The sequence below is a fragment of the Artemia franciscana genome, chromosome 7 (assembly GCF_032884065.1).
Source record: "Artemia franciscana chromosome 7, ASM3288406v1, whole genome shotgun sequence".
In the NCBI taxonomy this organism is placed as follows: Eukaryota; Metazoa; Arthropoda; class Branchiopoda; order Anostraca; family Artemiidae; genus Artemia; species Artemia franciscana.
This window is the reverse complement of record NC_088869.1, coordinates 28,017,527-28,034,021: the sequence shown is the minus strand read 5'-3', so window position 1 is coordinate 28,034,021 and position 16,495 is coordinate 28,017,527. Positions and strand designations below refer to the sequence as shown.

The 16,495-nt window shown below is 39.6% G+C and overlaps 2 protein-coding genes across 3 annotated transcripts in view; both read left to right on the top strand.

Moving 5' to 3' along the window:
- The window catches only part of LOC136029100 (uncharacterized), a 32,518-nt gene that overhangs the window by 9,857 nt on the left and 6,166 nt on the right, over window positions 1–16,495 (top strand). Inside the window, exon 2 of one of the 2 annotated variants that reach the window (XM_065707162.1) lies at window positions 7,943–8,028. The exons of the other annotated variant lie outside the window; for it this stretch is intronic. Within the exon in view, the coding sequence (XP_065563234.1) occupies window positions 8,006–8,028 (23 nt within the window). The 5' untranslated portion in view covers window positions 7,943–8,005. The remainder of the gene's footprint in view (window positions 1–7,942; window positions 8,029–16,495) is intronic. 2 annotated transcript variants of the gene reach the window in all.
- On the top strand, window positions 3,138–4,349 carry LOC136029654 (uncharacterized). The gene has a single exon (XM_065708155.1). It carries the CDS (start codon window positions 3,138–3,140, stop codon window positions 4,347–4,349), a length of 1,212 nt encoding a protein of 403 aa, XP_065564227.1.

The window sequence follows — 16,495 nt, the reverse complement described above, 5'->3', positions numbered from 1 at the left end:
CAAGTGGTACTCAAAGGTTCTTTAACATAGTTGGCACTTTCCAGGACCTTCTGGCAATGTGATTTTTGAACGTTGTTGTGGAGCGGTTTTTTTTCAACCTTGAAAGAAGTTAACACAGATAATAGGAACTTGCTCAAAATTGTGACTCTTACCTCAATTATGCAGGCTAAATCTGGCATAAAAAAGAGCCATTTGTCCCATGATTTAGAGGTTAAAAACTGTTAAAGCAAACGCGACAACAGAGGAGTGTGTTCAGTGTAGTTAAACAAAAAATTATGAAAGTTTGTTTTGTAGTTGAGGAAAAAAAAAGGATTTTATATGAATTTTTTAAAATCTATGAGATGGAAAAGAATAAAAGTGAGTGTGAGTAAGGTGCGATTTTTCTTTTTTAATGGTAAAGATATGTATGTTACCATTGAGGGAGGAGGAGCTGCAGGACAAACAATATACAATCTTGTCTTGTGAAAAATAAATGATTCCTGTGCAACAGAATACTGTCAGATTTTTTGGTTGGAGTCGAAAATATGTCAGATTTTGAACCAGTTTAGTGTCAGAAAAAATGTCAGATTTTCTGTGGTTGGGTGTCAGAATTTTCAAATTTTTTTAAACAGACCATAAGGAAATTTAGTAGGAACAAAGTGGAAGCACTGGGCCTAGGCTAGTTATACAGGTGGATTTATAGATATCCATATAATTTAGCTACAAAAAAATGAATCCATTATTTGATGCCTTTTTTAAACTCTTTCCCAATTCAATAATTGCTTTTGAGATAGATTGCATTTTGAGCCCTTGAGGGGGGGGGGCTCAAAACAGCTGAAAATAACCAAAAGCTTTAGTATATGATATAGTAACAAACTGTATCCTAATGTGTTGTAAAATGCAGGGATCAGTAGAGGAGCAATGGGGAAATTTCAAATTAACTTTACTTAGAATCCAAGACGGCAACTCTTCTGTATCTTACAGGAGGAAGCCAAAGACTCTTCCATACATGACCAAGGAAATTAAGAAGCAACTCAATAAAAAAAGAGATCTTGGAAAAAATACAAAGCAACTGACAGTCCAGACCAGTACAAGAAGTTCAAAAGAGCAAGAGATAAGTTGAGAAATTTAACCAGGAAACTACCAGAACCATGAAGCCACCATAGCTAAAGAATGCAAGCATAACCCAAAGAAATTTTGGCAATGTGTCATGTAAAAGTCCTAGTTGGCAATCAATATCTAAACTAGCTACTCCAGGTGCTGAACTAACAAATGTCCTAGAAATTGCAGATGAATTGAACTTCAGTTTCTACCTTTTTTATGTTTTTAGTAGCACATCAGATAGCCTACAGATCAGCCTAATGTTGAACCTACACAAATCCACAATCCAATGGAGCCCATTGAGATTCATAGTTTAAATATCTTCAAACGACTTGAATTGCTAGATGTCAACAAATCAGTTTGGCCAAATAGATTACATCCACATCTTCTAAAAGAAGTATCTGAAGAGATTGTCAAGCCACTCTCCTAATTATTCAAAGTCTAAGTATGTACCAAGGAAGTGCCAATAGATTGGAAAACAGTATTTGTCACCCCTTTGTTCAAAAAGGGAAATAGAGCCCGCACAGAAAACTACCATCCCATAAGTACAACTTCAGCTGCTGCTAAATTCCAAGAAAGAGCGGTAAATGACTCTGTCAAGAAGCATCTCAAACTTAATGGGGATACTATTACCCAGCCAACATGGTTATCAACCTGGAAAGTCTGTAGAAATATATTTGCTTGAGACTTATGATGCTATAATAGATCTGATTGATCAGGGCTTACTGTGGATGTCTTGTGCAAAAACATTTGACAAAGTTTCACATCAACGCTTGAACAAAAAACTTATCTCGTGTGGAATTTATATATGTATTGTGGGCTGGGTCTCAGCTTTTCTTGGAGATAGAATATAGAGAGTGAGGCTTTTTACTAACGAAGGAGAATCAATCCTATCTGAGAGATGTGGAGTCACCAGTGGTGTCCTGCAAGGCAGTGTCTTAGGACTTACCCTATTCAATGTCTATATATAAATGACGTTTTTCAATTAACTACAAATCATGTAACTCTCTATGCTGACGACTCAAAATTGTTTGGTGCAATCAATCATGAGCCATTACAAGCAAATCTTAACCATATTCACAACTAGGTAACAACACGGCACATGAGCTTCAATATTTACAAATATAGTGATATTCATTTTGGCAAGTTCAACCAAGGTTTCAAGTATACTTTGGTCAATCCAGCTGCAAATGACATTCAAGAACAGCAAAGTGTTGAGGAAGAAAGGGATCTTGGAATCACTGTTGTTAACTAGTAGAAATTCTATTCAAACTGCAAAAAGACTGTGTCTCATGCAAACTCTGTCCCAGAATTCTTGAAAACTATATCCAGTTGGTCTCCCTATGTTTTTGTGAGGTTGTACAAGGCTCTTGTCAGACCAGTGCTTGATTTTGGAAAGTGCATAGCATCACCAGGATACAGGGGTGACTTACAGCTTCTGGAAGAGGTACAAAGGAGAGCCACAAAGGCAGTATCTAAGATGAGAGACAAGCCTAATGATGAATGTTTGAAGGAGCCAAAGCTGGTCGACTATTATATCAGTAGTTTTGGGCATCTGTTCTCAATTTGATGTCTGTTAAAGAAGATTTACGTTATTCCAATCAGCATCTGATGTATATGATCCAAATTTGGTATCCAGATCAGCAACCAGAGTTCTTGTTTGTGTCTTTAGGATTTGTGTCATTAGTGTATGGGAACAGTCTTATGTGATGTTTTAAAACTGAATTGGAACTAAACATATGCTTCTTGTCTGTTGAATGTTTTTGTTTTTTTCTTTGTCTTATAATAGTAAAGGAACACATAATCAGTTTTTGAAGCTTTGTATTTTTTTTTCAAAGAACAGAAACAGGTGGTGTAGTATTTTTATATTACGTTGTATGGAAGTTTCATGTTATGTTTTTGTAGGTAGCCTGGGTCAATAAACCTATTCATAGACAACATTACATGGTGTCAGAAGTGGGATCTGAATAACAATGGACGTCCTTCAGCCATCAATAAACTGGGAGGTCAACTCCCTTTCAGAGGAATGGGACCGCTTCGAAGAACACGCTAAGCTGATGTTTGCAGGGCCACTTTCAGGCAAAACAGAAAAAGTACAGTGTGCCTACCTACTCATCTGGGCTGGAGCAAAAGGTCGGGAAATATTCAACACCTTCAACGTCGCGCCTGAAGAGCTGCATAAAATCGAACCTTACCTTGCTAAATTCAAAGCATATGCTTCACTTCAGAAGAACACAGTTTTTGCACGATACCTGTTCCAGAAGCGAGACCAAATCGACACAGAGACTGTGGAAAAATACATCACAGATCTAAGGACATTAGTGAAACCATGCTCCTACTCAGACCCAGATGAAATGGTTTGGGACCGAATTGTATGTGGAATCCAAAACCAAAATGTGCGTGAAAAGCTCTTGGCTGAAGGCGATGAACTCAAACTGGATAAAGCAACCTTTATGTGCAGAAGTCACGAAGCAACCCAGGCTCAACTCAAGACATTCAACGGAACGAGGCCAGCCCCCATCAAACAAGAGATCGACGCTATATCCCGCTACCAAAACCGGAACAGTGGTAGAAACGAACAAACAGAAACAAGCGGCTCCAAGAGTAAAGCATGCTACTTCTGTGGCGGAACATACTCTCCCTCACACATCTGTCCTGAAAAGGGGAAAACCTGCTCCATATGCAAAAAGACCAACCACTTTGCCAGGGTCTGTCGAAGTAAGACGGTCAGTGCAGTTGATGAAGATGCCGCAGATACAAACCCCGGCGACGAAACTGTTTTCCTTTACTCCATCGAGCAAAGTAAGAACAAAGACGAAGCAGTTATTCCACTGACTATCAACAACCAGTTCCCTGTACAATTTAAGATCAACACAGGAGCCCAGGTGAATATCATCCCAAAGAAGTATTTTGACCTCATCACGCCAAAGCCCACCATGAAACCCACCAGTAAGCGCCTCACAAGCTATTGTGGAGCACGGATCCCAGTAACAGGAGTCTGCGAACTATCCTGTAGGTACAAAGACAACGTGAGCAGCACGCAGCAGTTCTACGTAGTCGAGACCTCATCCTCCCCAATCATTGGCTACCATTCTAGCCTCAACCTGGACCTGATCAAGCTAGTCCTAAACATAGACGTAGCAACCTCCCAAGTATCACACCTGAAGGAAAAGTACAAAGAAGTATTCAGAGGAATTGGAAAGCTGGATGGAGAATGTAACATACACCTAAAGGATAACGCTACGCCAACCGTCTACCCAGCCCGATGAGTCCCCGCCGCTATGCAGGATAAGCTCAAGACAGAGCTCAGTCGCCTAGAAAGCCTAGGTATCTTAGAAAAAGTAGTGACCCTGACCGAATGGGTTAACTCAATGGTACTGGTAGAAAAGAAGGATGGCTCCATAAGACTGTGCATAGATCCAGTTGATCTAAATAAGTCTATCAAGCGACCGCACTACCCGATTCCCACTCTGGACGATGTCACCTCGAAGCTACACGGAGCCAAAGTATTCACCAAACTTGATGCCCGGTCCGGTTACTGGTCCATTCTGCTGTATGACGACTCTTCTTATCTCATGACATTCTGCACGATCCATGGGAGATACCGTTTCAAGTGAATGCCCTTCGTAATCATCTCAGCCCAAGATGAATTTCAGCGGCGAATGGAAGACGCTTTCGAAGGCCTAGAAGGATTCGAAATCATCATTGACGACATGATCGTGTATGGCGACACCCAAGAAGAACACGACGAACGCCTAGCAGCAATATTGGAACGCGCCCTTGTCTAGGGCATCCGATTCAACGAAGAGAAGTGCGAGTTCTCATTATCCAGAGTAAAGTATTTCGGACACGTCATAAGCTCCGAAGGAATGCAGCCAGACCCCGATAAGATCCGTGCCATAAACAACATGTCAAGCCCATCATGCCGAGAAGAACTCCAAACACTTCTTGGGATAATCAATTACTTGGCCAAGTACATACCAAGTCTCTCAACAAAGAACAAAAAACTCCGTGACCTGATTAAAGCAGACCCGTTCATCTGGGAAGAGGAACACACACAGATCCTAGAAGACTTGAAGAGCTCCATAGTATCCAACACCCCGTTCTTCAACCACAAGAGTAACAACGTGGAACTCATAGTTGACGCCTCTAGCCACGGACTTGGTGCACACCTGGTCTCGGAGGGGAAAGTCACAGCGTACGCATCGAGATCGCTCAGCAAAACAGAGCAGAAATATTCCCAGCTAGAAAAAGAGCTGTACGCCATCGGATTTGGCTGCAAACATTTCCACCATTATCTCTATGGCCGGCATATCGAAGTTACTACTGACCACCGCCCACTCGAAACGGTGGTGGCCAGTAGTCCACAAGGCCCCACCCCTAGTACAGAGATTAGTGCTCCAGCTCCAGCCTTATGACCTTAGCCTGAAGTTCCGACCGGGCTCAGAAATTCCTGTAGCCGATGCTCTATCCCGCCTACACCTGGGCAATGCGGATCCAACACTGGAAGAAAGTCTAGATGTCTACGTACATCAAGTTGTACGAAACCTACCTTCCAGTGACCAGAAGCTCGAAGAGATCCGGGTGGACACAACAAAGGATTCAGAACTGAGTACCCTAATCAAAACAGTCCAAGCGGGGTGGCCGAGTGCAAGAAAAGACTGCCCAACCAACATCCTAGCATACTGGAACTTGCAGCATGAACTCTCCTTCAAAAAAGGCATCCTACTCAAAGGAGAAAGGCTGATCATCCCCAAGAATATGCAGGCAGTTACACGCAGCCCATCTCAGAATCAAGAAAACGAAACAACGAGCCAGAATGCTGGTATATTGGCCAGGACTCAACGCAGACGTCGAGCGGTACATAGTGAAGTGCCAAACATGCGCCAACAACATGCCAAGTAATTCAAAGGAACCGATGATTAACCACAACATCGAGACGCTGCCGTCGCAAAAGGTTGCGACCGATCTCTTCGAATGGAAAAGCGCCAGTTTCTTGGTAACCGTTGACTACCACAGCCGTTTTTTCGAAATTGACAAGCTTCCAACGACCTCATCCAGTGCAGTCATCACGAAACTAAAGGCCCATTTCGCCCGACACGGCATACCGTCTCAGCTAATGTCAGACAACGGACCTCAGTTCACATCGAGAGAATTCACCGATTTTGCCAAGACCTGGGGAATCTCACTAACCACGTCCAGCCCAGGATACCCAAAATCCAACGGACTGATCGAGAAGGCGGTACAAATCTCAAAAAACATCATGACGAAAACGACAGAAAACGGAGAAGACCCCTTCCTGGGTATACTAGAGTATAGGAATACACCACACGACGGGTTCGCGTCACCAGCCCAGCTCCTAATGTCGCGTCAGCTAAGATCCATCCTGCCGTGCACCTCACAACACCTCAAGAAGAAAGTCATTCCGACCACACAGTTCACTCGACGAAGAACTGAAATGCAGAAACGCCAAAAGCTGTATCATGACAAATCAGCTAGATCACTGAAACAACTCACCCCTGGAGACGCGGTTTACGTACAGAAGACACCCGACGGACCATGGAGTCAGGCTGTTGTGCTATCCCATGCAGGACAGCCACGATCCTACCGGGTGCGTACCAACGAAGGTTCCGTGCTAAGGAGAAACCGTAAACATCTCACAGCCCGTCCACATCAAAGCCAGCAAGGTTTGAGCCGAGTCAGTGAGACAAGCGATGAAGCAGCACCACCAACAACAGAAACGGCTATTGAGTCACCACCCTCAGCTTCACAGCCAGACCTGTTCATGTCGCCATTGCCACTGCGGGACGGTCAGCAGGCCAGCCCGAGCCCCAACCAGACGGCCACCGTATCTCAGCCCCAGGGTACCAGCGAAACACCATTGCAGCTACGCACGCGCTATGGTCGAACAGTAAGAAGACCCCTGAAGCTAAACCTGTAAAAGGAGTGAAGTGAAAAGAAGTATGAAAAGCTGCGGCCTTAACGCGGCCAAAGACTCAGTGAAGTGGACCGAACCAAGACTTTAGTGGACCACCCTTGAAGTTAAAGTGTTTTGGAAGTTTAGTATGTTGCTTTTATTATGGGAAGGAAGATATAGGCTAGTATTTTTATATTACGTTGTATGGAAGTTTCATGTTATGTTTTTTGTAGGTAGCCTGGGTCAATAAACCTATTCAATAGACAACATTACAGGTGGGTGGCATTTATGATCTTGGTTAGCGGAGGGGGGATCAGCTAAAAGCTGCTGGAAGTTCAAAAATGTACCAACACTCCAGTTTGTTATTGTCATAGTCTATTTCTCCATGAGTGGGTGTGTGTAAGGTTTAGTGTTGGGAAATGATTTGATTAAACAGTATTTCGATATTTTTACTATCGATATTTGATAATCAATATATTGATTTTTGACCTGTTGATTTTTTTTGACCTGTTGACCAATATTCTCAAGTTTATACTGGCTAACAGATAAGTACAAACAATTGTAATCAAAGTGTATTTTTGTATATTTTTTTCAAACTTTGAATGATATAAAATTAAACAATAAGAACAAACTGTGATTACATAAATGAATATGATAGAAATCAAGATTTAAAATTATTCAGGCTCAGGATAAAGAAAGACAACCTACTGGCTACTTTTGTCCATTCAAACTCAGCAACATGTCAGTGTTTTCTCCTGAGAATTGGTTCTACCTTTCAGTGATTAAATAAAAACATAGGTTTTTTTCAACTGAATGTAACGTTCAGCATTAAAACTTAAAACAAACAGGGATCATTTTGTATCTGAAAGGGATATCCCTCATAATCGTTTTTTCTAGTCTTTTAAGAAAGCTTCTTATTACAATTAAATATCCCTTATGTTTCAGGAGTTGTTCTTAAAGAATTGAGACAAAAAGTCAAACTTCAGCATATAGAGCAAGGTTTTTTGGATGAGTATCTCCCCTCATATACGGTATGATTTCTTTTGTTTTAAGATTTAATATACCTCCCTAGTTTAAGTTGAAAAAAAAATCGTTTTTTTATTTAATTTTTTGATTGCTGTCAAATAATGTTGGGAAACCCCTATCGTCTCTGCTGAAAATTCTACCTAGAAATTTTCTTGTGGGCAATTTCGCCTAGAAGATTTTCTCAGGCCTACTTTAATTTGGAAAGAAAAACTTGTTTTTCATTTAATTTCTTATATTTTTTCATATCTTGCTAGAAAAAAACCCTCTGTGGGAAAATTTTCCTTGTAATTCCATCCTCTGAATGGAAAGTTTCTCCCGCGAAAAATTCTCCCATGAAGAATTCCTCCCTCAGAAAATTTCCCCACAGAGAATATCTCCTGCGGAAATTTCCGCCATAAAGAATTTCTCCCACTGAAAACTATCCCATGGAGAATTTCTCTTGTGGGAAATCCCTTCCTCCCACGAAAAAAATCCCTCAGACAAACCTTTCTAAAAATTTCCCCCGGTCAATTTCCCCAGAACATCTCTAGATGTAAAATTGAATGAGCAAAGAGAAAGTAACATAATTTTCGTATAGGAGTTCTGGCAAATTCTCCCGTGTAATAGTTCCCCTTGTAAGGTCATCTCCAGAAACTTCCCTGCCCATGGAAAATTCTCCTAGTGGAGAATCCCCCTTCGAAAAATTCCCCTCCATAAAAATGTCGTTTACTTCCAAATAACAAGTACTATATGTAAACAATAGGCAAAATTCATAACTCATAGCCCTTCCCTTTGGTAGGCTACTGTGGGGGGATCATGGCAATTTTCTCGGACAATCTCCTCATGAATAATTGAGTCGGCAAAAAGAAAGTATGACAAGTTACGAATAGAAGTTCTGACAAATTGCCCCGTGTAAAATTCCCCCTTGTTAGTTCCTCTCGGAAACTTCCCTGTCAATGGAAAATTCCACCCGTGGAAAATCCCCCCTACTCGAAAAGGCCTGTTAACTTACTAATAAAAAATACTATACATAAAAAATAAGCAAAATTCATAACTTAAGCCGTTTCCCCAGGTTATGGGGGGTCGTGTTATCTCTGGAGGCACTGTTGTTCGATCTTTCAGCTACGGTGAACAAAATGGATATCTCAAAATTTGGATCGGATGACCTCAGGGAAAAAAGTCTGGGAGGGGGGCTAGTTGCCCTTCAATATTTTGGGCAAGTTTAAAACGGCACTAGAATTATTCTTTTTAGTTTGAACTCGCCCTTTCTCAAAATTCTTGGGCCATTGGTTTGATGCGACCTCTCTGGAGAAAAAAAAACAACAGAAAATTAACTAAACGCACATTGGTGATCTTTCTTCTGACAAAAAATACAAAATTCACATTTTGTTGTTGGGAGAATGAAATATTTACATTAGTTTTCCATGATATGCTGGATCTGATGGTCCGCTTTTCATTAAGATTCTTTGACTTTTTGGGGTGTTTCTCCCCTCTCTCGAAAATCACACATATTTTCTCACGCTTATATCTTTTGATGGGAACATTTAACTGAATGAATCTTACATATTTGGAATCAGCATAAAAAACAGCCACTTTTGGAGGTCTTTAGTAACATTTGAAAGCCCTCCCCTCACTAAACGTATTTTGAGTTTGAGAACAGGCTATACCATCTTATGGATACAGGTATGTATGCTGTTTATCAGCATGTATGAGTCAATAGATTAAATACATCGTTTATCTTCTTCTCGGCCATTTCCGAAACCATTTTTTACATTGGATCTTTTCTGCATGACGTTTTCCGGTAGATAGTAGAAAAAGCCTAAAATAGTCAAACATTTTCAAATATCGTTTTTGATATCGATATTTACGTTTTGATATTCAATATTGATATTTGCTCCTTCAATATCGATATTGAATATCGCCCAACGCTAGTAAGGTTATAACTAAGCTTATTTATTGCTATGCTACAACACAGAAGTCTGGTTAACCAAATTAGGAGAGTTCTAATACCAGGACTTGCTAATCTTTAACTTAGATATAAAATCATAGAAACATTGTTGATGCTTCTTATATTCTGATGTGTCTTAATTTCTTGTTAAAGTTGTTTGAAACATTATTAATATCCACCATAATACCTGGATGGGCAGGGATATGTGTAAGCCTGCTCATTTGGTCCTCTCCATGTCTGATTCCAGAAGTATGATTGCAGCCTTTTCAAGGTACTAAAAAAATCCTCCTTGAAATTCTAAAAATCCTGCTCCAAAGATCTACAAATCCTGAAAAAATCTCTGGTTCCAGTAGTTGAGGGGGTGGCTATTACCAGGGTAGCCACAGTGCCAGTACAAAATTGAAAACCAATCCATGACATTTCTCTGAAAAAGTCTTAACCAGGACTGGCTAACACCTTATAAATCTCTCTCATAACACATTGCGCCCCTAACATTTTTCATGCTTATATCACCAATACAAACGTGAAAGGACGTGCATCTTTTGTTTTGCAAGTTTGACTCGAGTGTAATGATGTTATCTCTCTAGTCCAACTATAATTCAGTTCAAAATTAGGATAGGTGAGGTTGTATAGTAGTGTTAAATTACAGTTGTATCTCTTCTGACTATTTAAAATGGGTTGTGATTGAAAATGCCTTTTTAGCTTATAATTTTGGTTATCTTTAGGAGCTCTAACATTACCAGGTAATTTTAGAAGAAGTGTAGGTTCTGCACCAAGTCAGCTTGTTGAAGTCACAGCAATAAATTCAGAAAATGTCCAAAAATTGAGAAATCTCAAGTTTTCAAAAAGCCTGAAATGAAGCTTGCCTAATTAAAAAAGGAATCTATATTTCTGGTTAAATCTTGCAAACTGGTAGCACTGGCAATTAGAGAGGTAGTAACTTTGAGAGCAGAGAGTGACCAAGGGAATAACAATTCCCGGCTAATTGTGCAAGGCGGATCTTAAAAGTGTAGAACCCAGAAAATAGGAAATAAAAGATTTGTAAAGAAGAGACATTTTGTTGCTGTGAGGTATTTCAAATGAATGATCAAAGCATACAGTAGAAAAAAACGAGGTGTTTGCTACAGGAAAGAGATTAAGCCAAAATGGATTTTTTGTGGAATTTCTTGGAGGCTTGTCCCTTTATCCTACTGGAAAAAGGGTACTTTGTTTTTATCCATCCAGTGTTATTATGTTTCTATTTTTTAGAGTTATTTGATGCCTCGCTCTCACACTTATGGTAGTGTCAGGGCAATTTATAACCCGACTCGGGCTTAGTGACCTTGATACAGCCCTGAGGCTGTATCAACATAATTTGTATCAATAAAAAAAAGCAACGTTAACATAATTTGCACTTTACTGAAAAAATAAAAAATGAATGTGCATTGTCAGTTTAATATACATGTAATCAAATTTATTCTTTAAAATCATAGTTTTTGAAAGTGAAAACATTATTTTTTTCAGTTTTTCAGTTCAGTTCATTCGGGTTTATTAAAAAAAATTATAACAGTCATAACATACTTAATCTCTCATCTCTATGCAAAAACTGCATGCTGAGTCCCATATCACCTCAAAAATAAATACGCACTATGGCTCTCCCTCCACTTCTCGATACAACCATGGCCCCTACCAAAAAAAATATCCTTACAAGTCCCCACCTCTTCATCCAGGAGCAAACCACTCCAACCCCCACAAAAAAACTCAATAATAGCTAAAATCACTTTTCTAATTAGATTCATTATTCAAATTAAACTAATTCAAAACAAGATAATTTTTTATTCTCTTTTTGAAAGAACCAAGGGAGCTCCTACCTCTCAGTTCAAGCGGTAGGGTATTGTAAGCCTTAGCACAGACGATGTCAGGCGAAAAATCCGACCTCACTGTTGGCGTATTTCGAATATGGATCTGTGCAGATAGTCTTGTAATTGGAAGACGCTGTTCGGATACCAAACGGAATAGATTCCTAAAAGGTGGTGGAAGCAAGCCGGAGAGGAATCTGAAAGCAAAAACCAAGCAGGAAAGCTCAAACAGCGATTTCAGCGAGAGATAATCTTCTGTGTGTTTGATGATCTTCAAGGCATTCTTGTGGATGGAATCCAGTTTTTTCAGATGGGATTTGAATGTTGATTGCCATACCATTGCGCAATACTGTAAGTGGGGTCTAATGAGTGCATTGTAGAGAAGGGTAAGGGTTTTACGTGGGAATGTTTGCTTCAGTTTTTTCATGATACCCAGATTCCTTGAAAGCTTTAATTCTACAGCATGGATGTGAGGAAGGAAAGAAAGGTTTTCATCTACTATTACTCCTAAATATTTTGCACATCCATTTACTGGTCGTTGAACCTTTCCACGAGACGTCACAATTCCTGTTATTTCTGGGTGAAGGGTTCCTACCCTAGAAAATAGTAGGATGCAAGATTTTTCTACATTGATGACAAGTTTGTTGGCATCCATCCACAGATAGGTCTCTTCTATGATGTTTTCAAGCTTCCGCTGGAGTGAAGGCATATCAAGTCCGCAGCAGGTAATTGTAGTGTCGTCAGCGAATGCTATAAGTCCATCTAGCTCGTTATTAATGTCCTCAGATGTTTGATCAAAGCATAGGTTACAGCATTTTAGGTCGTCATGATTCGGATTAAGGATACGAGTTAGGTCATTTACATGGACTAAAAACAAAAGAGGACCGAGGATTGATCCTTGGGGCACACCAAATTTCACAGTAGTGTCGTTTCTTGGGTCTTCACCAATGTAGATGCACCTATTTTGAAGGTAAGATTCAAACCATTGAAGGGCTATCCCTCTCACTCCAATATGTTGCAACTTTCCCAGTAAGATTGTATGATCCATGCTGTCAAATGCTTTCTTGATGTCAATCAATATAGCAGCTGGCAGAAGACCTGAGTCAAGTGCTCTGTTGATGAATAAGCTTAGGGATGCCAGAGCATCTTCTGTTGAATGACCAGGTCTGAAGCCGAACTGACGACTATTAAAAAATCCTTTTTTTTCGAGAAACTGGTAAAGTAGTCTTTGTAAGGGTTTTTCAAAAACTTTTGAAAAAACAGATAATATGGATATGGGTCGGAAATTTGATGGATCGTCATGAGGGCCACCTTTATGCAGAGGGATTATTCTTGCTTTTTTTAGTATTGAAGGAAAAACACCACTTCTTAGAGACAGGTTTATCAAATAAGTTAATGGCTCTAGGATAGAAGGGAGGACTGCTTTCAGGGCTTTCATGTGTATCCGGTCAAATACAGATGCTGATGTGCCTTTCAAGGTCTTCACAATTAGCTGTACTTCAGTTGATGTCACAGGAATTATTACCATTGATTTGGTGCATGCTGAGCCAAGGTAATGCTTGTAGGGTTTTTGGGGACTTTTCGCAGAATTAGATGTAATTCCTCCTATCCTTGCGAAAAATGTACTGAGTTCTTTTGCAACCTGAGTGGGTTCCGTAACAGCCTCCCCGTTGACAAAAAGTCTGGAAGGCAATTCTGCTTTCTTATCATTTGGTCGCAAAACCGAATTAATGACCTTCCAGACTTTTCGTCCATCCTTCCCACTTTCAGATATTTTATTATTCACATAAATTCTTTTTGCTTTCCTCAGAACTGAATGAAGGCATTTCTTATACGTCTCATATCTCTCTAGGTTTTCTCGGCTTGGGTGGTTTCTGTAATTTGCCCATAACTTATTTTTCTTATTTATGCATATGAGTAAGCTTTCGGTAACCCATGGACATATTGGGGTATTTTTTCTTCCACGGTTTCCTGGTTTCTCTTTAAAACAGCATGCTTTATATGCAGCTACAAACGCATTGTGGAAAATTTCAAAACCTTCGTTCACATCCTCATTTCCTAGGACACTGTCCCAAGAAACTTTTTTTAACTCATCATTTAACAGTTTAAGATTCTCCTCTTTAAGATTAATTATCTGTAGACCCTGGTTAGTTCTTACGAGTGGAGTTGCTATCCTCGCCGTGTTGAAGACAGTGTGTATAGGAAAATGATCAGATGTGTCACTGGTGATGACTGATACCTTCGCCGGACATAATGTAGAAAAAATGTTGTCAATCAGTGAGTGTGTACTTTCTGTTACTCTGGTTGGAATTGTAATTGAAGGGTAAAGATTAGACCCTGACATAATAGTGAGAAGATCCACTGAGCTATTTCTTAGAGGAAAGGCTAGATTAATATTAAAATCACCCATGATGATCACATCTTGGTTCTTGTTTCCTATCAGCTGTAAAATCTGAGTTAGTATATCCGTAAAAGCAGAAACAGAACCAGAGGGTGAGCGATATATTTCTCCAATCAATATCTTTTTCTTAGAAGGCCCATATAGCTCAAGGAAAAGTGATTCAAAAACGCCTTCAACATTCCGGCTCAGGTGATTGTTAATATGCACAGCATATTCATTCCTCGCATAAATAGCCAATCCTCCTCTGCGAGCTTCTTTTCTATGTAGAAAATTTGATTTATAGCCTGGGATATCTAGGAGGCTATCCGTTTGTCCTGTAAGGAATGTCTCACATAATCCAATTATGTTGGGTTGCAGTTGGTGGCACATTGAAGTTATTTCCATAAACGACGAACATAATCCTTGATAGTTAAGTTGAAGCACTGAAAACTGAGATTCAGAGTGCCCCTTGGTTAAATCTATTAAATCAACATATTTACTTCTAGGATAATTACTTTCACTAAATAACGGCAAATCATCTTCATTACTTATTTTTTCATCAAAAATTTTCTCTAAATCCAAAAAAGAATTCTCTAACTTTTTTAACCGGTTATAATCTTTTGGCAATGACGAAGTGATTAGCCCCCGGGATGAAGAATAGGAACTCATTACTTACCTAATAATTTCCAGGGGACAAGGCCATATCTTGAAGTGAAGCAAAAGCCATGAGAAATACACACACCTGTAGGAACTTTTTTTGAACTCTGAAAGAGAAAAACAAAGAAAATGGAATAACATGGATAAAAAATAGCACTGAAATACACATTTTAGACAGAAAAATGTAAGAAAAATGTAAGCAAGCGGCAATCAACTTGTAATGACAACTACATATGAAGGAGAAAAAAAATAAAAATATGTAGAAGAATTAAGGAATGTTCAAGAACTTAATCAACATCCGACCGTGGCAAGGATGGGGGAAAATCAACATGGAAATCTAATCAATTGGCAATCAACTTATACTGACAAAACTTATGAATGAAAGGAACACACACAATTATGACTCTGAGTCTAATTCCTCAGGTTGGATAGTTGGCACTTTAACTGGGTCAAAGCATTCATCTAGATATTTCGCCCATTGTGAATTTTTAGACTTTTTAACATCCAACCACATTCTGACACCTCGTTGGACAAGACGAGTTTCTGCAACTTTCTCAGCTGTCACTTTAGATGTTTTTAGCTTATACCCTAATGACAAAAGTTCCTTTCTTCTTTTACCAAGCTCTGCTGGTAGGTCCGTCGATATACTGAACCCCGTCTTCTTAAGTTTTCCACACTCCTTCATGATCATCGACCGGTCAAAGCCATCTAGGCTTACAAAAATAGGCTCTACAACCTTTTTTTGCTGTGTCCCACTTCGGAGGCTCAGAACACTCTCTGGTTCTGGTCGACTAGAATTCTTTGAAATACGATAAATGGCACTCATACGTATTTGGTTAGCGTTGGATATTCCAAGCTTAGCCTCAAAAAATGAGGCTACAGTCTGCCGAAGATTTTCTGAGCCTTGCGGTGCTTCAATTCCGTGTATAATGATATTATTTTTTCTTGTATATAGTTCTGTTTGTAAAGTAGAAGTCTTCACTTGGACGAGCTCAGTCTTGAGCAATTTATTTTCTGCTCTGAGTAGTTTATTTTCAGTCTGTAACTGCGAAATTAGCTGTAGCATTTCGTCCATCCTCCGGTCAAAATGCTCTTTTGTCACTGCCATTACTAATTTCTGACGATAATGCCGCTTTGCCTATCTAATATTCTAAAATATCATCGAGTGAAACTTACTCGCAAGGGCCCCGTTTTGTAATAAAACCAGTTATTACTAGGGTCCGCTTTCATCAAATGCAAATCTGAAATCCTATTCAATCGAGCTTGTTCTCAGTGAAAAAACACTGTATCCTAGGGGCGTGGCTATAGCAAATTCACTTCGCACAGCGGAGAACCACACTGCAAGTGCTTCATAAATTTTGAAGCACATGCAAAATTATCATAATTTTGCTTTTAGCTTCATTAAATGTAAGCGATGATCGACCCATCGATAGTCGTAATGTTTTCAGCTTGAAAGTAGCTGCACACATTTATCACAAAATTAATTTAGTGGTACATCCATCAAAGACCCCTGAAGGTGATTTTGAACCACATTCATATAGCCAAATATGCTTTTTAGACCCCAATGAAGCTTTTAACACACACACACACAGAGATACACATACACACATACAAACACACACACATACACCCATACACACATACATCCATATACACATACACACATACTC